This window comes from Labrus bergylta, chromosome 6 (assembly GCF_963930695.1).
Source record: "Labrus bergylta chromosome 6, fLabBer1.1, whole genome shotgun sequence".
Taxonomy (NCBI): Eukaryota; Metazoa; Chordata; class Actinopteri; order Labriformes; family Labridae; genus Labrus; species Labrus bergylta.
Genome location: NC_089200.1, coordinates 8,560,531 through 8,581,584, shown reverse-complemented (window position 1 = coordinate 8,581,584; position 21,054 = coordinate 8,560,531). Strand labels below are relative to the sequence as shown.

General features: G+C 40.8%; 1 protein-coding gene across 1 annotated transcript in view; it reads left to right on the top strand.

Annotated features, from left to right (window-relative positions):
• The window catches only part of brinp3a.1 (bone morphogenetic protein/retinoic acid inducible neural-specific 3a, tandem duplicate 1), a 65,964-nt gene that overhangs the window by 3,255 nt on the left and 41,655 nt on the right, over positions 1–21,054 (top strand). The window contains exon 3 of the mRNA XM_020637290.2: positions 17,621–17,811. Coding sequence (XP_020492946.1) covers positions 17,621–17,811 — 191 coding nt within the window. The remainder of the gene's footprint in view (positions 1–17,620; positions 17,812–21,054) is intronic.

Below are 21,054 nucleotides of genomic sequence, written 5' to 3'. Positions count from 1 at the left end.
CCAGGTAAGTGTTTTGATACTCCTTGATGAGAGCGATGCTGTCGGAAGCGTCCCCGTTCCCCTGCAGTGGAGGGGGGCCGATGCCAGCTGAACACAGGTTTGAGTGACACTGGCATTTAGCAGCTGACAGGGGTGACAATGCCAGGCAAAGATAGAGAATGTAACGCTGTTGGCTTCCCCGCATCCATCACTTCCTCCCGCGCTTGCCTCTCTGCCGGCCTCTTCTCTCTGTCTTTCAGGATGTCTCTATATACCGCCCCTTTTATCCTTTCTGTCTTCCCCACCTCAGACTTGGCATGAACATCTAACAGATATTTGCACACACCGTTTTGCATTGCTAAGGCTCACAAGGGCATTGTCTGACTCCTTCCATTTCAAAAACCTCAAACCTGTTTTTTATCATTCTGTTACCTACAGCCTGACTCCTTTTGACCTCCATCAGCAAACATCCAGAAATGCAAACTTGACAAGTCTATAACCCTCTCCCCTTGAGCTGCACTGGCCTTTCCAGCGCTCCTCCAAAGAATAACGATAAGCAAGCATGTGTGACAAAAATCGAATGAAATATCGAGCGAATTTGAGCCAAAATTTCTCGATGTCAAAAAAAGTTGCGATTATGCTCCCACATTGTCATTTGCTTTCCTCGCCTTTGAAAAACAACTCTTTTCAGTCTTTAAATATCTTGCACTCAGAGCTCTGTCATCCATCACTGAGCAGCCGAGGATGCCAGTTAGCAGAGAACTGAAGAGATCACAAGTGCCTTCGAAACGCAATGGGCTGCAGTTTCTTTTTTTTGTTCCAAAACAGACTCATAAATTTTGAAAGGCAGACAAAGTAATCTTGGAGTCTTTGGAATTGATCAGCAACACTCTTCAGCTTCTTGCAGCCACATCTCAGTCCTTTATGGGTCAGTAAAAAGTCTTGTTACTGCCACTTGAATCATCACTCCAATGTGTTCAGCTCCTAAATCTGAATCCAAAACCAGAACCGGCTTCTTCTAGGACAAGGGGAGCCAAATCGTCCTCCATTTGAACACTTTTCCTAGACGCTTGTGCAGATTTCTTTTTTGTGTCAATACAATAGCTGTACTTTAAATTCATGTATTCCAGCACATACAGAGATTGACACTGAGGCATAGCAGTGAGTAATTACTTTTAATTAACCACTAGGTTAAAAGAAGATTAAATACAATGCAACCTCTGCCTCTGCCTTTATCTCCACGTGCATCTCACATTTTCTCTTTTCTCTCCCCCTACGGCTCGCTATCCCCCCTTCCTCTCTCTCTCTCTCTCTTTCTCTCTCCCTCCCTCGTCGAATGATCTCAAACCAATTGCTCTCCCTCGCTCATAAATATTCTCCAGAGCTCAGTTGGCCTTTCCCGTCAGGGGGCAGGGGGGGAGAGGGAGTTGCACATGTTGGGGGAGGACTGGAGGAGTGCAGAGGAGGGGAAATACGAGGGAACAGGGGCTTTATCCCCCCCTGCTGGTTGATCATCGCACCAAAAACAGCTTGTGGCAATACCTAATTACAATGAAAATCAAATAATAATGGCGTGTTATTCAGAGTAGAGGTTGTGAGTTGTTTAAATTTTACACCAGCATCCTAACGTCCTCTGTGTGGACTGCTTTTACAGGAAAGATTAAAAAGCTTAAAGTATTACAGCGTGATTTTTTTTTTTGTTTTGTTTTACTCCAAATCCTCTGAATGAAAGAGGTTTTTTCTATACTCAAGGACTGATCAAATGCAGTAATGGGAGCGGTGATTTCAGTGGATTCAAAAGCAAAAAAAAAAAAAAAAAAGCAGGAATGGTGGCACTTAACAATATTACTTCCTCTGTGATTGCAGGAAATCTACGGCTGGTATGTGTATAGGAAAGATAGTGAATTGAAAACTCATTATCCTTATTTCTCTCGTTGAGTCAAGGGTCAAAAGTCTTAAAACGGATATGGGACTTCCTTATCCACTCGATATATCTGACAAAGACACAAATGAAACATTTCACATAATTTCTTTTCACCTTCTTGTTCACGCCGACAGCTTGACTTCATAGTGGAGATATTTGTGTTTATCTGCTGCTGTGCAAACGGGTGTAAAAATGAACAAAAGCATGTTTCATTTAATAATTGAAAAGGCTTGTGGTCGTGTAAAGTCATTTCTGTGAACGTGAGAAGCTCTTGCTCCGTGATTTTTCTCTCATGTAGTCACTCCGTTCTCGCAGACAGAAGCGTATTAGTCAAAATGTCAGCTCCTCCTTTCTTCTTCTTCATGGGCCATAACTTTTCCATCACGCCTCATCTCCTGTGTTTCTCCTCTCTTTCCCTCCCTGTCAGCACCACCGGCTATTACATTGACTTCATTTGATGTAAGGTGTTGCCTTGTGTAATTATAGAGTGATTAGTGTTTCAATTATAATGCAAACATGTTTGCAGAGGAGTCGGGGAATGCCGAGGCGTGGCGTTCCAGTACCTGTGCTGCGGCGTGTAATCGTGTCGTTTGGATTTGGAGCGCTAGATCCTAATGTTCTTCATCCGTCTCATGTTTATGGTTTGGTGATATTGTGTTTTGAATGCTTTAGATGGGAAAGCACATTTAGCAGAGATTATAAAATGGGAAATAAATGGGATTGGAGTATATGAAGCAATGGAGGGAAGAGAAAAGAGCATTAAGGAAGATGATATCAAAATGCACTGCACCCAATACAACAAGCCCAGTGCTATTGTCGACTGTAGCAGAGATGGAGCAGTGTGTACAATAATAATAAAAAAGCTTTTGTAAAATGTATTTTTTATTGAGTAGAGAAAGAGATGATGGTAGAGACAGGAAATGTGTCGGTGACGTGGGGTTGACAAGGAGCAAAGGGTCAAGGTTTGGAACTAAACCGGGTTACTGCATTTTTTTTTATTGCACATGTGAAGAAAATAAAACCATTGAAGAACAATAACACGCAGAACATAATGATTAGGAAGTAAAAACTAAACATAACTTCATTCAGAAATGTGCAGGAGAAGCTAAAGAAACCTAGTTGAGTGGCCCTCATCATGTTAAACATGTAAAGAACAGAAACTGTTAAAGTAGTTTAAGAAGTGTTGTAGTCAAGACCAAACTAACCAAGACCAAGACAGAGACGTTTAGGTGCCGAGACCGAGTCAAGACCAAGGCAGGGCGAGACCGAGTCAAGACCAAGGCAGGGCGAGACCGAGTCAAGACCAAGGCAGGGCGAGACCGAGTCAAGACCAAGGCAGGCCGAGACCGAGTCAAGACCAAGGCAGGGCGAGACCGAGTCAAGACCAAGGCAGGGCGAGACCGAGTCAAGATCAAGACCATAAAATATCACAGAAAAATCGTCACCTTGTGTGCAGTGGGCGTGTCACTTTCTTAACCGAGCCGTAACCGAGGGATAATAATCAAACTACACTGAATTTAAGTTATTTGTTCTTTTAAAAAAGGAGATTTCCTTCTAATCACATTGATGACGTAGAAAAACAGCCTATCAGTGGTGGTCTTGACTGCTCTTGATTTAAAATCGGGAGTCCACCCAGTCCAAGACTGAGATCTTGAAAAAGTGGTTTCAAGACTGATTTTGAGTGCTACAACACAAAGTCCAAAGAAAAAAAATATATAAAGCTAAACGGAAACATTCTTAATCAGGTGTTAAATCAAAGAATAAACAGGGAAAATAATGAGAAAAATAAATGCATGTACTGTATTGAGGACTCATCCTCTACACATGCTCAATCAGCTGATCAGCCAGGTTTTAAATGGTTTAGCTTTAAAGAGAAACACAAGAACTATTAATGATGTACAGACTGGATCACTGTCATGCTGAGCTAACAGTAGCCATTTCTGGGGCCGACAAGACGTACATAGGAGATAACAGGATGTGGGATGGTTAAGCTTGACAATATCTGATGTGATGGTTGGTTATAAATGTTATGTTCAAAGGAATACTGTTCAACACGGTTTCTCTGACCTGTCTGACCTTTCTGCTGTGCTTCTTTAATGTAGCCTGCTGTGTTGCTCTGCTAGCCTCTTTGATACACCAAATGCACCCACCAGAAACAGCTCACTGCCAATCAGAGTAAAGTTGAGCCTTATAGCATCACCAACATACGGCCCACAGACCTGTTGCAATACTTTTAAACCTCAGGGAACTAACAATACAATCAAAGTGCTCTGTTGCAGTGACCTCTAAATGTTAACACACAAACAGTGTTGGTTAGCCAATGCAATCTCAATGCTCGGCAACAAGTCACATTTGCTTTGCAAATGCCTCCATGTATGGATGCTTACTCAAGAGCAGAATGAGAAATGAATAACTCTGACCCTACTCAAGTCATTATTGCTTCCTGGCCTTCCCCGACACAACCCTGCAATTTTCTCCCTGCTCCTTGCAATTACATAGCATTACATGTCACATTTGTTTTCTACCAGGAAGTAATATATATACACCTCAACAAGTCCTACAGTATATTCATTATAATTAAAGGAGGAATGTACGACTTTTTGACCCAGTAGTTGTCGCCCTTGAGCCACCAGCATGAAACCAAAACAAACTGCTGTTTGGCGACACCTCGAGCTTCTCACTCATTGTGGACAGTCATGACTCAGAGACACATTTACACAGAATATACTTGATTTCTGCTGTATTTATTTATGTGTAAAATGCTGCAAATTCTTCCTTTAAATGAATTTAAAAAATCTGAGTGTCTGCAATATAATGCATTTTTACATTTTTTTCACCATACGCCAAAATACCAACATATGCACTGGCAGAGTCATTTCTGTGAAAGAATAGAAAAAGAGTTCAATCCAGAACACCTTCCAGCGCCTCCTCTCTCCTGCTCCACTTTCCTGCACGTACGTAACCAGATCAAATCTGACCTTGTTGTTCACGATGTGGAAAGCAGTTTGCAGGTAGAGGGGCTTTTGATCCTCGCTGCAGTTGTCTTGTTTGCTGCTCTCAATATATTAGTTTCTGGAAATGATTACTGTAAAGACATTTTTTTTCCTGCGGAACAGACCCAGTGAGAGCATGTGCACACAGCTTTCATCGAACTGCTGTTTTCTCTCATGCATGAATGCCCGGGCGGCTTGTTCGATGAGAGAGTGGTGGTAGAGACGACTCTGTCGTCCTCCAGTCAGAGGGTGAACGCGTCCCCGGGACACAAGCAAGAGCAGGCCTCTTCCTCGCGCTCACCAGCAGCGGTGGCAGTGACGAGGACTTCATCCAGCGCCGAGCTTATGCTTTCTGACAAGTGTGTGATGGGGGAGTTATCAGGGCCAGAGGTCCATGGAGGCAGCTTTTCTGAAAGAGAAACTCCACGAGTGTTTGAATGTGTTTAGTACGGATGGTCTGAGCTACCAGTATTGGGGGATTTCATACCAGCTGTGTAGGATTTCTTTATGGTTTATCCTTGATGAGGATAGCATTAAGTGGAGAAATTTTTTTTTTTACACCGTGAAGCATCTGCAACACCATCCTACTTTGTAGATAGGGACTGGAAAAAAAAATGCCCTGGCTTAAACTGTGAGAAGGCACTCTTGTTTATCCCAGTTTAGAGCGAGTGTCATGAGTGATTAATGTCTTCACAGTTCGTATAAAGTAGCAAATAAAAAATGTAAGAGTGAAGGAAAAAGGCAAGTAAATCAACAAGAGTTCTTCCTAGCACAACTTATGGTCCGTTTTTGACTGCGTCACACGTGCAGAATAAAAATCTAGAAATCGAATTGTGTCTTCTGGCAACAGGGTCCCAATGCATTTCAAATTCAAATCAATATTTATCACACAAAGTTTTAACCAAAATAATTTGACGAAATGTCTTGGGGCTCTTTAATCAGCAGCTCATTGTTTAATGACTCTGATCACTTCTGTGGTTTGGAATTTCATTTTCCTCAACTGCTCTCAGGCTTTAAAAGTCATCAATAGTTATATCACACTTTTGTCTAAAAAAAAGGAAAGACAAAGGAAAATGATGAATGCATTGTTCGAACATTACATAGAAAATGTGAATAACATTCTGCATAGGCACATTTCAACACAATTCAATTTTTAACTCTGTGCTACACAAACATGCTGAAATACAAACACATGCACAAACAGGATCCCATGGGCATGTCCTAATGGAGAGATGTCAGAGTTAGGGGGCTGTCCACAGGGGCCTTGCTCAAGGGCACCTCGACAGTGCTATGGAATTGAACTTGGACCTCACCGGCTACCAGACCAATTTCCAGATTTGGTCCACACCAGGACTAGAATCAGCAACCCTGTGGTTCCCAACCCAAGTCCCTACAGACTGAAATACTGCCACCATGTTTGTGAAGATTGTCACAACAATGCATTTTGCTCTAAAAACATCTTGTCATAGCTTATAGCAATGCAATCTTTGAGCCTTTAAGCTATAGTCTGATAGCTTCGAGAAGCTATGGCTTATAATTAAGTACTTTGAATGTAGCCTTGGGATTTACAAAAACAATATTTGCCAAGACTTCCTCATCTTAAGGCTGGTCATATATTTTGTAAACTGAAACATGGAAAGTAAAACATATTGTTCTACAACAGACTATTAGTTCTCGCATGTCTGAGTCATTCTGCCCACCTCGTTTTACACAAACTGTTTTACCTGCAAGCAACCAAAGCCTGCCTCAAATGGTAAATGGACTTAAGCTTGTATAGCGCTTTTCTAGTCTTCTGACTACTCAAAGTGCTTTTACACCACAGGTCACACCTACACATTCACACACTGTTGGCAGAGGTTGCTGTGTAGAGTGACCATCAGAATTACCTTATCCCATTCACACACCGCTGGAAAAGCAGTGGGAGCCGACCCTCTGGTTGAGAGACGACGACTCTACCAACTGAGCCACAGCCGCCGTAAACGAACAAACAGTTCAGTGACCTACAGATTATGCATTTATATGCAATAATTTGTTATTACAGATATACAGATTCCATATAAAGTCATGCTTACTATCTCGTGTTGCTTTGAGTAACATGATATCAACAATTTGGCAAAATAAGAAGAACAACAGACGGGAATCATAACCAGATATGGAAAAAAAATGTTAACACTTAGTTTTTAACCAAGTGTGATAAAAGAATGAACCTGGCACTTCTGAATAACAGAGTATACCTGAATGTGCTGCACGTATGTGATGACACATTGTGTGCAGTTACCCGTGCAGGCATGTCATCAACAGAGCGCCACAGTGTCACAAGGCTCACGATTAAATGTAGTGGGTGGCTCTTCTGTCTTCTAGGCCTGTGTGTATGCATGTGGACTTGTGTGAAGTTGAATTAACAGTATGTTCATGCCTCATTATGTACACAATGTGATTCAAGGCTTTTCTTGTTTTATGAGTGCAGTGAAGTCTCTTGTCAACAGTGCTATGACAAATTGCAGTACAAAAGAGATCAGCAGTCTTCGTGTCAGCAAATCACGCTCCGACTTGCCCTTGCTTTCTTTTATCAGAGGTGTAGTGTTATTCATGGGAGCTACAAATCAATAATGCAATTTCTTTTTTTTAACAAAACACACCCTCCAACAGCATCTGAGCTGTTTTCTTTTTTTTCTCTCCGTGCAGTATCTCACAATTTCACAAAATTGGCCCCACTCTGAATGCCTCAGACGGTTTGAATAAGGTAAATTTGGAAATTGCACGCTGTAGTTTCCCCTTTCTTCCACGACAAATGCAAGTGCCAGAGTATTGCTCAGAGGCATGGAAACAGACAAAGAAATAACAACTGTTTAGAACACAGAGGTTTCATTTAAAATGGTATAAAGCAGTTAACACAAAATTTGGTTTAGAAATAAAAGCAAAGCAAGTGGATGCTGGAAAATTTTAAATGACTGTTTTTCGGCAAATAGCTGTAAAGTATATTATTTGAGTGGGATGTGTCTGCTCTTTGAGGAAGGTTTTCAAAGACCTCAACACAAGCACAAACACAAATGGACATTTTAACTTACTTTTGGCAGCAATACCAAAAGAAGATGGGGCGGCAACAGTGAACAGTGTTAGCATCAGTGGGTTAGTAAAGTAATTAGAGAAGAGCAAAGGTCAAAGTATCAAATCCAAGCTAGTTGGGAGGAGGTCAAGATGGATGACTGGGCACGGAAACCTGCTGATTGGAGACTAAAGGTTGCCTTCTGTCTCCTTCAGTTATCCTTTAAGGAAAAAGCAAGTCAGTTTGGTAGTTATGTTTGTTCACTTTATTTCCCTCTTTAGTCTGGATGATTGACACCTCTTTCATATCTATGAATAAAACAAAGTGTAGCTTTACTTACTAATATAACTGGAAACAGGGGGGAATAACTTGTCCAAATGTAAATGTACAATTAAAAAAAAGACTAATTTGAAATTGTTTCCATTTCTGTTTATACCTCTGATTATTTTGAGGCTTGGTGGATATAATCGGTCTCTTCCAAGTGGCAACCTCCAGTATTAAAATATGAAGCCAATGAAGAAGTGCAAGAACGCTGCAGTTCCAAAACCTCCCAGAAGGCTCATAATCACTTTTGTTAAAATGCCCATTTTACAGCAGAAATAAACATTTTACAGTCTGGTACATTCAAAATATAGAAATGAAAATTTGGTGTGCTAATGTCTTTATCAGCACACACTGCATGGGGTTTTTTATTACTCCCCCATTCTTATTACATTAATGCTAAGAGGTATGCATACATTTGGATAATTGAGTTGGGTTGACAGAGCATTTCCAAAATGGCGAACCCCCATTTTTGGACTTCTAAACTCCGCTTCAGAAACTAAAGGGTGATATTGCCGAGGCTGCATCCATGTTTTATTCAGTATGATCTTTTCTCCACTATTAGTTTGTTCCATTACAGCCATGTAGCTGGATTCAAATAACTTTTAAGCCCCATGATTAATGTACTATTTAGCCCACCTGTAGTTGCTGTTGTAAGTATGCTAGGAGTAAAGTTCGAAATCAAGTGACGTTAGTTAGAAAACGGTGAAAAAGTAAACATAAGGCAGAGACTGTTATGGGTCTTTGGGTTTAAGATTCATAGATATTCACTCAGTAGACTGGTATCCATGTCCTGTATGGTAACCACAGCTGCATTTAGCTTATATCAACCTCTGGACTCAAATACACATATTTATCAGTTTTTATGCAAGTTATCAACATTATTATTGTAACTTCTCCCATGTGATTGTCCACTGCACTTGTCACTGGCACCCTTATTGGTCTCATATGTTGTTTTGTTGGAGGGTTTATATGTTGTGTTTGGCATTCTGTGAAACCGACCTTTACTGCCATTTAGGTATGCAGATGTGTTTATTCATGTTGTCATAATGTCTGTATCAAGTTACCCTGAAAGCAGAGGCGCTGCTTGTCAACCCCCAAAGGGCTGAACAACTTTAAACAGCTAATGTTAGCAATGACAGAAGGAAATCTCCCCCATCAGACAGCACTCACTCATATACTAAATGACTAAATGTTGCTTCTCTAGTCCTAAATATGGGGGAGAGGAACTTGAATAACTCAACTTCTGCTGGCATTACATTTCATTGACAAGGCGCTTAATGTTCTATTTACTTTTATTTTGAAATTATGTGAATTAAGGAAATAAAATAAGAATGGTGGTGAACGCTGGTTGCGGCCCTCTGTGAATTTTTGCCTTGGGCCCCTACAGATTACCACTGCCTGAAAGACATTCTGTTTGGGAATGTCATGTCCAGTAACTCCTAAAAAGGTTATCTTATGCTGCTTTCTCTTTACACCTTTTGGAATCCCAAAAGCACTCTGTCTTAATCCCATTCAGGAGTTTTATGTTTGTTGCAATGGTCACGGTCGTAGCTGTTAATCACGCGTTTGAAGTGTACTCGAGTAACGCTCAGAAACATGAAAGGCCTGAAGATGAAAAGTGAGAAGAAAGAAAGCAGTATGTTGTCGTATTTATACAAGCTCTCTGCAGGTTTAATAGGATTTTCACAAATTAATGGTCTGATGTTTGTTTGATATTGCTGGAAAAACTGTTGGTGGCAATTTCATGAAGCGTTCACAACCAGCAGCTATTGAGCACATCATTACGCTCTCTCCTCCATCCTGATCTCGCTTTCATTCGGGTCTGTCTCGCGGTGGGTGGAAAAACCAGAACAAGTGAGACTCTCCATCTTTTTCTTCCTCCATCTTAACTCCCGCTCTTAATTGGACGCTCGAGCGTTTCTCTTGTTAAGTCTGGATCTTAAGTAGCTCAATTAACAAAGTTGACGTGAGCCACTCTGAAGGTGCCTTTCAGGAAGATGCTCACCAGCAAACGGCCTGTGTAGAATTCCTTTAGATGTCACTCAAACGGAAAGCCTTTTTGTTTGTAATTCTTAATTTTTCCTTGAATCTTTTCTGCATATAGAGAAGGATCAATGTCACATCAGATTAAAGGGAAAGAATAAGGAAACTGCAGCAAAGAAATGTGCTTCATTCAGAACAGCAGAGCGACTGCAGTTTGCTTACAAGGTCTTCCAAATAAATGTAATTTGGTTTATCTTATTAAATGAAGCATGAAGGACTTTTCTCCCATTTTGCACAATTCTCTTCAGGGAGGTCCTTGAAATAACTTTGAGTCTACATCAAGCAACTGTTTTGCACAGCAGGTTATTTTGGTATCTGGGGTAACCTAGCTATAAAACCCAACATTGTGTTATTTTTCGGGCCTTTTTTATTATCAAAAAAAAAATCATTGTCTATCATGGTTAGGCAAATATGGTATCTATTGAATTTAATTTTTTTCTTTCCACACATGTTTTTTTTAATACAAATAGAAAGTGTTGTATAAGACCACATTAACCATGACCAAGGCATACCCAAGACCAGAGCGCTCTCAGAACGAGACAAGACCGAGACATTTAGGGATCGAGACCGAGTCAAGAACGAGGCAGGGTGAGACCGAGACAAGACCAAGACCATAAATATCAATGAAAACACTCACTTATACCGTAACACGGGGAAGGTTGCGGCCGTAACCCGGAGCTATTAATCAAGTTATGAATGAATGGAAGTTTTGTTCTTTCAGACAGGGGTGTTGTTATGACTTGGGAAAATAGCCTGTCAGTGGTGGTCCTGACCGGTCTTGATTTAGTCCGCCCAGTCTGAAATTCAGAGACCAGACTGAGATTTTTAAAAAGTGGCCTCAAGAACGGTCTTGAGGCCAGGATCGGTTTAAGTGTACTACAACACTAGAAATAGAGAAACGCAAACTTCAGAAACGAAAAAAAAAGGGCAGGCAATCATGTATTTTATTTAACTTTGTTTTTGATAATGTGTCAATTTTTCTTATGAAGATCTTGCCTCATTGATCTTGTTATCCCAGGTATCTGCTGGGTGTTCCTGTGATTAAGAGTTTATTCGTCGTTTTTCTCATGAGCTTGAGAAATTAACTTTTGGGGAAAACCAGCGTTGTTATTTCCAGAAAAGAACACAAAGAAGTCAAGAAGTTGAAAACAATAAATACCTGTTATCAAGTCATGGATGAATGTTCACTTAGGGCTTCTGTAAAAAAAAATAGCAAGAAATATAGTCATTTATTTCGTTCAAACTAAACTTTTTGGCTTTTTTTTTCCATTTTAAATGACGTGAATGGCATCAATGATCATCAGAGACATATGTCACTGATTTTAATACTGACTCTTGGAATATATTTTTATTTATTTATTTTGACAGCAGATGAGAAGATTCACTGCACACAGGAATGTATCTTCTCATTTGCTGTCAAGATGATATTTCCTGCATCACTTGCACCAACATATGAGGACTGACGGTGCTGTGCACAGGGTGTTCCTGTTTGTATGATATTCATTCATTCATATTTATCAGTTAATTTGTCAGGGACAAAACATATAGGCACGTAACATCTAATTAAAGTGCTAAGGATGTACTGTATATAGGACTTCTAGCCATGGCTAATTTGCAGTCCTTGTCCCTGTTTAGGCTTCATACTGTACATAGTAAGTGAAGCAGAATTCATCTATAATCAGCCATGCTTTGTTTATTATAGAGCTCCTGGTTTATGTGAGACCGTCATGACGACTTATTTTCTAACTTTATTTACATGCTGTTCCAGAACACAGAGTAATTTCACACTATGCAAGAAAAAAAAACCCCACTCTGGGTTGTTTATGTTTTTTTCCACCTATATCACAGCCATCTTGGTTGGCGCTCAGCCTAGAATGGAGAGAGCTGATGACCTTGCAAAAAAGTGTTTGGAATAAAATGCCACATCAAACATCAAAAGATGCAATAACTTATATTACCATATATACCATATCAGGGAGGGGAAAATACCTGTCAGTCTTATAAACATATCCTTTCTATATCTCTGCAAACATGCACATTTATAACAAAGCAAACATGGCATGATTCCAAAGTGTTGTTGTCTCACGTAGCAATAAGGAGTTTGAAAACTGTAAGATGCAGACGGAGGACCAGGAGGATCATTCTGTCCAAAATAACCTCTGTGTTTCCATCTGACACAAGCTGTAGGCTTGCTGAGGGGAGAGCGTTTCTGTAATATTCAAACAGGGCTCATCTGCTAAAACGAAGCCGTTCGATCAGCTCAATGTGGGTTTGTTGTCCAATCACCTTTGTGTTTTACTTCTAAGTGTTGTGATTGCTACGTTTTCCGTTCGTATGACCTTGACTTTCTTACTTTGATGGTATTTACAGCTCTAAGTTGTCCGCGCATTGAACTTTAGATTTTGTATCCAACTTAACTGGAAAACAAGTATACACAAGATGCGTATATAAAATGAATCCCCAGGGGATCATTATATTTATATACACCAAATAAAACGGAAATCTAATGTTCAATGAAAGACAAATATGTAATAGGCTTAATACAGATGGTCGGATGTGAAATGAGACTTTCCTGTTATGGTTTAAAATGTGCATTAGTTAAATGTGAACACTAAATGCCTGGACTGAATAAATCACCGTTTGAAAGTAGAGATTGGACATGCTGAGTATTGATGTGGACCTAGCTGCTGTTGAGTCATGATACAGTTTTTGAGCAAAACAGAGAGGAAATGAGAGATGAAGGAAACCGCCCTAAGTGGCAATCAGCTCGCTGCTGGAAACAAGTGTAAAAAAATGCAAATATTCAGAACACCTGCAAAGACAAATCAAGGTTTTCCTGCTTTCTCGTTTGCCCTTCAGTTTTGTTTCTGTGTGACTTTCAAATGTTCTCATGATGACTAAAAATGAGAATGCATTATGTCTCACCATATTCACATTTGCATGACTGAGCCACCAGCAAAAAAGGAAAACAAAATGTGGAGCTGTATTCATGTTCGAACAAATGACTTGCAAAGAAAAACTTAAACCATAACTTTGCACTCCTTTTTGAAAACTTGTGTAAACATGCACCCTGTAGAGGAAAATGGTTAACTTTTCACTCCACAATTATCTGCGATTTGGTATTATATTCTGTGTTTTATTTCTTAGATGATTGGGTAATGCCTTACATGTTGCTTGTCAAATTAGTTTTTTCACTTAAACATTTCCTATTGGAGGGGTGCCAGTGACCTAGTGGTTAGTGCACACACCCGATGCACAGAGGCTTTAGTCCTCCAAGCAGGCGGCCTGGGTTTCAATCTGAGTCGTGGCTCCTTTCTCCCATGTCTTTCTCAAGCGGCAACCTCCCGTCTTGAATGAAGTCAAATGCAGAAGTGCAGAAGTGCATTTTTCGAGTGTCCACTTGAGGCTGGCTCCATGAAAACAAGAAGTCACATACACACCACAGGAGTAAAATACATTCATCATCACTGGCACGCACTGTGTGGGGCGTGTTTATTTTGAAAACGATACCTCTTATCCATAGAAAGGCTAAATTCATGTGTAAATCTTTCCCGGAATAGGCTTCAAATTAACTATGCAGGCCTATTTTGGGCTTTTCGTGTCTTTAATGGGGAGATAGGACAGTGGATAGAGTCGGATATGAAGGAAAGAGAGTAAGAATGACATGCGGGAAAGGAGCCACAGGTGGGATTCGAACCGGGGCCGCTCGCTTGGAGGACCAAAGCCTCCATACATGGGACGGGCACTCTAGACACTGCGTCACCTGCGCCCCTTACTATGCAGCAGTGTAAGATAATTGTTTTTTTTGGTTTTTTTAAGATATAGCCTGACCCCCCATGGGGTCTTTAATTATTTAATAGAATTATGAAGCAGTGATCACTTACTGGAGCCTCAGGGCATTTTATTTCCACAGCGCAGAGGGACTCTACATAGACACTCCCATATGTATTAAACAAAGAATAATGGCATTGAGGTTGGTTTGAACTAAAGTGTGCGTGGGCCGGCAACATTGTTCATGTCATATATATCACACTCTACAGTTTCAAAGTGACAGTAATGAACTAGAACACTACTTGGCACTTGAAGGTATTTGGTGTGCTGTACTTTTAAAAACATTCTGTGTTTATTTTATTTTAAGATGATTTATTTACTTGCACTAATTACCAGTAAACACGCCTCAGGGGTTAACTTTCACCCAGCCTGCTCAGTCTCACTCTGCACTCAAAGGACACATTGCACATTGGTATGCTTGGTAACCGGTTTCGACTGCATCAGCAGGTTATACGCTGGGTTGATTTCCTGATTTGTTATGTTGGGCACCGAGCAATGCCCCCCGGCTGCCTGTACTCTGTGATGGATCTGAGACACCTGTGCTGTGATGGACAGGTAGCGGGGGTTTGGCTGCTCTGATCGCGAGCCCCCCCCCCCCCCCCCCTTTCAGCTCATGCGTCTCACCTCCTGGAGCACAGCGCTCCGGCTCGCTCCTAGGGAGGGCTGACAGGTAGATGTGCAGCGGGCCTCCTGCTGCAAACAGCTTCGGGTGAAATAGAGCTGCCTCCTGTGTATGTGTATGTCTGCGAGAGGCTATTCCAGTCACTCAGCACCTCGCTGAGAACGGTTAAGGGTGAAATAAAGCTGCAGTCTTCCATGAAAGGCGAGATCTTTTCATGTGTGTATGTACGTGGCCCGCTAAAGGTGAGGCCGAGTTGAAGCCTTTGACAACAGAACTGCCTTCATGTGTGTGTGTGCTGTAATTTCCCAGCGTTGCTGTGGCACCAGTCATGAATGTCCATCAGCGAGCAGCACAGCGAGACACTGTGTCGATCACAGCCGGAGCTCTCCCTCTTTCTCTCTGCGCTGCTCCTTTTCTGCAGCCGGCCCCAGCGGATGGAGAGAAACACTAATGGCCACTCGTTACAGAGGAACACTGACATGAAACAGGTCTTAATGAGCTGTTTTCTGTTTCATATTTTTCTCTAGGGGTCATTGTTATTGGGGGAAAATTGATTGGCAGCAGGCCCCGCACCCCTAAGGGGGGGAAGAGACAGTGGGGGGCTCTGCGATATTCTGGGCAATAGCAAAGTCGTTGCAGCAAGGGCAGCTTTGTTTAGATGTTTGCAGCTGCAGGGTGCGTGTATGCATGAGTATGGAATCAGCTTTGCAGGAGGGAGCTGGGTGGGTTGAACACATGTTAGAGAGAGAAAGACAAACCAGCATCCAATTTGCAAAGAATTTCAAGATTTTTCCGTTCAATTCCTAGAAACCATATCAGACATGCAGAGTTATTATTCACCACATTATATTTGTTTAAAGTTACTTTAAATAGTTTGGTTTACTTAAAGATCCCATCGTCACCTTTCATGTTGTCACTCTGTGAAACCTATAGAGAAGCTTTCATGTTATGCAGCTAAAAACAAAAACGTATTTATCTCATACTGGCGTCTGGGAAAACCCTCATTTCAGCCTCTGCCTGAAACGGTTAGTTTCAGCTGCTGTCCCTGTAAGGCTCCCCTCCCGACGTGCCCTTTCTTCTGATTGGCCAGCTCTCTGGAAGCCTTCCGGTGGGCAGAACGCTGCAGGGCTGCCGGGGAAGGGCTGCTCTCCAGTGCATACAGAAAAGAGCCTATGAGATTTCAACGACTTGAAGGCTTAAAGCAGCCTCGTGAAATTCTTGGTTTAACATCAGGGGGCTACAGACTTATCCTGGGATTACAGCAACATACGTTTACCTCATGATCTGAAAACTGTGCCCACGTTTAGTCTGGACATCCAGCATTGTAACACTATATGTGAGTTTTATGAAGGGGATCTGCATCAACTTTAACATACAGATATAGTTCTCTTACAGATGGTGGAGACAAAACCAGAGCAGAAAGGGAGAGTAGACATTTGGTAGAAAACTCCAGGTGAAAGGATTTGTATTCTTATCATATTAGCGTTAAATTAGCCGCGGAGAAGTGTAACTTTAGCCTCATGAGTCAAAAGTGTCTGTGCTTTGTTTAGAGGTCATTAGTCCAAAAATTGATCCATGCTGTTTTCCTGATGGAAGAGCAACTTAGGTTCAAATCAGAGGACAATATATTGATGATTTTATTGATATTTTGTATGTCTTTTAGGGCATTTTGTGCTTAAATTCTAGAGTGAAATGTCCACTGTTTATGACAAAAAGCGAGTTTAGAATCATGTAAATAAGAGCAAAAGCTTTGTAAAAGATGTAAATGACATATGATGACGATGAATCAATGGATCGATCCACTTTTTTTTGGCCCGGCTTCTGCATCAAAAGGGAAAACTGCTGATGGATTAGTTAAACAAACATAATATTGTTGGGATAATGTAAGCATGGATTTTGTCCAGCTTCTTTTCTCCATAAAAGCATTAACATGTACATTTTAACTTGCAGCTTTACAATGACAAACATATTAAACCTCAAATGCATATGAGATATTATTTTTTCTTCCTTTACCCAGTAAAAGAAGCAGCAAACTATCCAACAGGGATTGAAAGGTCTTCAATTTCTCCCCTGCTAGTTTCGGGGAGAACCTTGTTTCGTACCTGCTTTATTTGAATAGCGCTAATCTGTGCATCAAGCAGCAGCACTCGGCCCTGCACTTGCTAGATAAAGGCAGCTGGCATGCTGCAAGGCCAGGCTGAATATCAAACGACTTTAGATGAGGACTGTTCCACCCAAAAGAGGCACTGAAAGCAGCAAGACTCCATCCATGATTACAGCCCATCTAACCGCAGCGACTCGACAAAAAAAAAAAAGACTCCAGATGAGAAAAGATTGCGCTATTATTTAAAATCGGTAGAGAAACACAATGATTTTTTTCACTATGGTGCAAAGCAATTCTCCGAGCCGGCGGTAGAAACAGCATGAGACCATTCATCTTTAAAAGAGTGGCACACAAGATTCAGTTAGAGGTCGTGCAGACATAATTTTACGCATGGCGAGGAACAGATCCGAGTTTGGGTCTCCTTGTGAGTGGCAAGCTGTGCCCTGTCCACTTTTAAATCTCAACATTTGGCCCCATTTCCCTTGGTTTCTTTTTTTCCAGAAGCATGAAACGATTGTTCAAACCGGGTTGATGTATTCATCTTTTTTTGCATTGTGTTGCTAATGGGAACGTCTCAAAACAGCTCCCAGATCCCTGTCACTTTTTGTCAATGGAAGAGAAGGCTCTTCAAATAGGGACCTTATTGTGTGAAAGTTCAAACAACGCGAGTCCTCTGTTCGGCCAGTGTTTTATCTCAAATGTGCCTGCATGCAGCATTCGTGTGATGTCTGTCCTTTTTGCTTCCATTTGCCAGGGAGTTTGGCCGCTGGAAGGTGAACAGCTTGGCCCTGGAGAGACAAGAGAACAATGGCTTTTCCTTGCCACTGGACCCCGAGTTCCTCCAGACCATTAGGCAGCTGGGCAGGAGGCCCAGTCTCGGTGCAATCACTGACAACATTATCAGAAAATACGGAACCCACTTTCTGCTCTCCGCTACGCTGGGAGGTAAGTGAGACAGGTGACCCCGGACGAACATTTGGGCTTTTTCCACATCAGGAAGCCTTCCAGAAACCTTTTTATGACCCCAAGAATTTGACCTCCTTTTAAAGCTGAGGAGCAAGGATCTACATTCAGTTGTGACCTGCAAAAAACGGGGATATATTGAATTTGCTAACTGTTTCAAACACTTGATATTTCTTTATTTACATAATCTTGATTTACATAATCAGTTTTATCAACCCAACATTTCTTCAAATGTCCATTTGGGGTCTTCATTTCTTATTCTAAATTAAGTTAGCAAAGCTTCTGTTCCTGGAACTATTCGGTTGAAAAGGGCAAAGGTACAAAAACATAAACCAAAGATGACACTGTATTGAGTCTTTTTACGTTTCTGTACCCAGGAACTAGGGCAGCAAGGGTGCTGCAGCAACCCCCTAAAATCAGGGACAATTAAAACCATCAGCTTGTAAGAAAGTTTAACCTTGTGTTTTTACCTGTTTTATCTGGTATGTAGATGTAGCACCAGAATGTTTGACTGATTTATTTGTCTGTATACTATCGTAGTCCATAACTTGTTTTTAATGCTTCCTGCAGAGTGAAACAACAGGCGGGAGCTTTTCATATTTGCACACCTATCAAGGGTTTTTCCGAAAAGATTGAAACGTAATGAAATAAAATAAAGACGTCTGATCATCTTGTACGACGGGGAAGAATGATAAGATATAACCCTAGGCTTTTTAAGTTTTGCCTAAATTATCTGTGTAATACCTTCAGAACAACTTTTGTGGGTGCCGAAATTCAATTTGGCTAGAGACAAGCGTGGAGTATTTAAAAAGATCTGCACTCCACAGGGGTTATTTGTGTCTTTTTTTTACATTATGAGTGAAAAAAAAGCTGTTTAAAAGTGTCAGTGTCAGTCTGGTCCATTCTGAGAGGACACAGTGATACAGTAATCAGAATCAGAATCGGGTTTTATTGCCAAGTAATTTACACATAAAAGGAATTTGACTTTGGTGTATTGGTGCTAAACAATTATCAAAGAAATAAAGCACAACTAGCAACAACTTAAATAATACAATATAAGAAGCTATTAAGTTTGTCTATTGAAGTGTGAAGTGTTCTTATGTTAGGATGAGCTGCTGTTAATACTCTTAAGTATTGATAATCCTGAACATCCAAATTAATAAAGAAAGGACACTTTTTTTTTCAGCAGAGAGTGTGACATCATCATCTCAGCACCACAACTCACCCTGACTTCCATCATCCCTGTCTGAGGATAAACTAGCGAAAGATCAAGCAGCCAACATATTTGACGCTCTTCTTTTAGATTCATGCAACTAAAATTGTAATTAAATATTGTCTCAGCTGTGGCTGTGGGTCATGCTGTCGTTGCTTAAGCTCATATTCTCGGACTCCCGATGTGAAATCTGTGTTTGCAGTAGCTCGAACAAAGACAGCAGAGGATTCTTAGGCTAACTTACATCTATTGTTATGGAAACAGAGAACTGTAATCACAGCATAAGCTCCCCTGGCTATCTGCTGCACCATCTCCTCCCAGCTCCTCCGTCGCCTCCTTTCATCTCGTGTCTCTCGTGCATCATCTCTCAAAGCTGTGATGAACAGTATTTAAAATAGATCTGAAAGACGATTCGGTGAAAGGCGTGTTGCAAAGAGGAACCAAAGCTGAGGCAAACCCTTATATAGCTCTCAACAACATGAATATTATTGTTATTATTTTATTAAGATTATTTATTTGAATTAAGAGGATGACTTTGAACATCTCACTCATCATTATCATTGCTGCACAAGTCACCGTAATAAAATCATCACATCACCATTATTATCTTCATCATCAATATGACCTTCATCATCAAAGTGACATCAACACTATGATCAGAATTTTGGCTACGTAAATCAAAACCAGAATCATCATTGCCATCACCATCACCATCATCTTCATCATCACCATCATCATCACCATCACCATCATCATCATCTTCGTCGTCATCGCCAACGTTGTCATTGCCATTGTCACCATCATCATCACCACAACCATCATTATCATCATCATCATCATCATCATTATCATCATCATCGTCGTCACCGTTATCGCCTTCGTCGTCACCATCAACATCATCTTCATCACCACCACTGTCACCATCGTCACGTCACGTCACCACCACCATCATCATCATCGTCATCGCCATCCTCACCATCACCATCACCATCACCATCATCATCACCACCATTGTCACCACCATTGTCACCACCATCATCATCATCGTCATCATCATTGTCGCCATCGCCATCGTCATCATCATCATCATCATCATCATCATCATCATCATCATTCTCACCATTATATTCAAATATAATCACTGTTTTCATAACTGTCACCAACATGAAATCATCACTATCATCACTTCTATAACCACCTTGATCTTCATCATCTTATCATCGATATCATAAAAATCCTCTTCATCACATCATCATCTAAATCAATATTTTAATCATCATCATCATAATCATTTTAATCGTCCCATATCATTATAACTGACATTGTTATCACGTCATTACTAATATCATCATCCACATTACCATCATCATGACATTATCATTACTATCATTATCATTACCATACCCCTCTTTATCATTACCCTCTTCACTGTTCCTTATCACCACTATCACTGTCACCATAGTCATATAGCGACCACGACCATCAGTGTGTGAAAGGGTGTGAATGGGTGGGTGTGACATGTGGCGTAAAAGCACTTTGAGTACTCGGAAGACTAGAAAAGCGCAATATAAGCTCAAGTCCATTTTCTATTTACCATTTACCCAACTCATCATCATCACTGTTAGCACAAACTTCGCTAGCATTTTCAACATTATCAAACCTATTATCATCTGTGGTTGTCATTATCAGTAACACCTTTCTTCATCATCATACTCCAATGTATTCATCTCTAGATCAAGCGCTTTATGTTGTCCAATTTTTCTTATAAAACAAAACGTATCTAAAAGAAAACAATACAATACGATACAACAATACAATACAATACTTTATCGTCCACCACGGGGAAATTTGTTATCACAGCGTTGCAGAGTTGTTACACAGGCTCACATAGATAAGAACATCATCAGTGTTGGAGTCATGTTTTAACCTTTATCCCCATGGTAATATACTGTATATCAGTTGCCTCTCCAAATTTCAACCACATCCCCCATAAAACCTGACGCTGTAGGAAA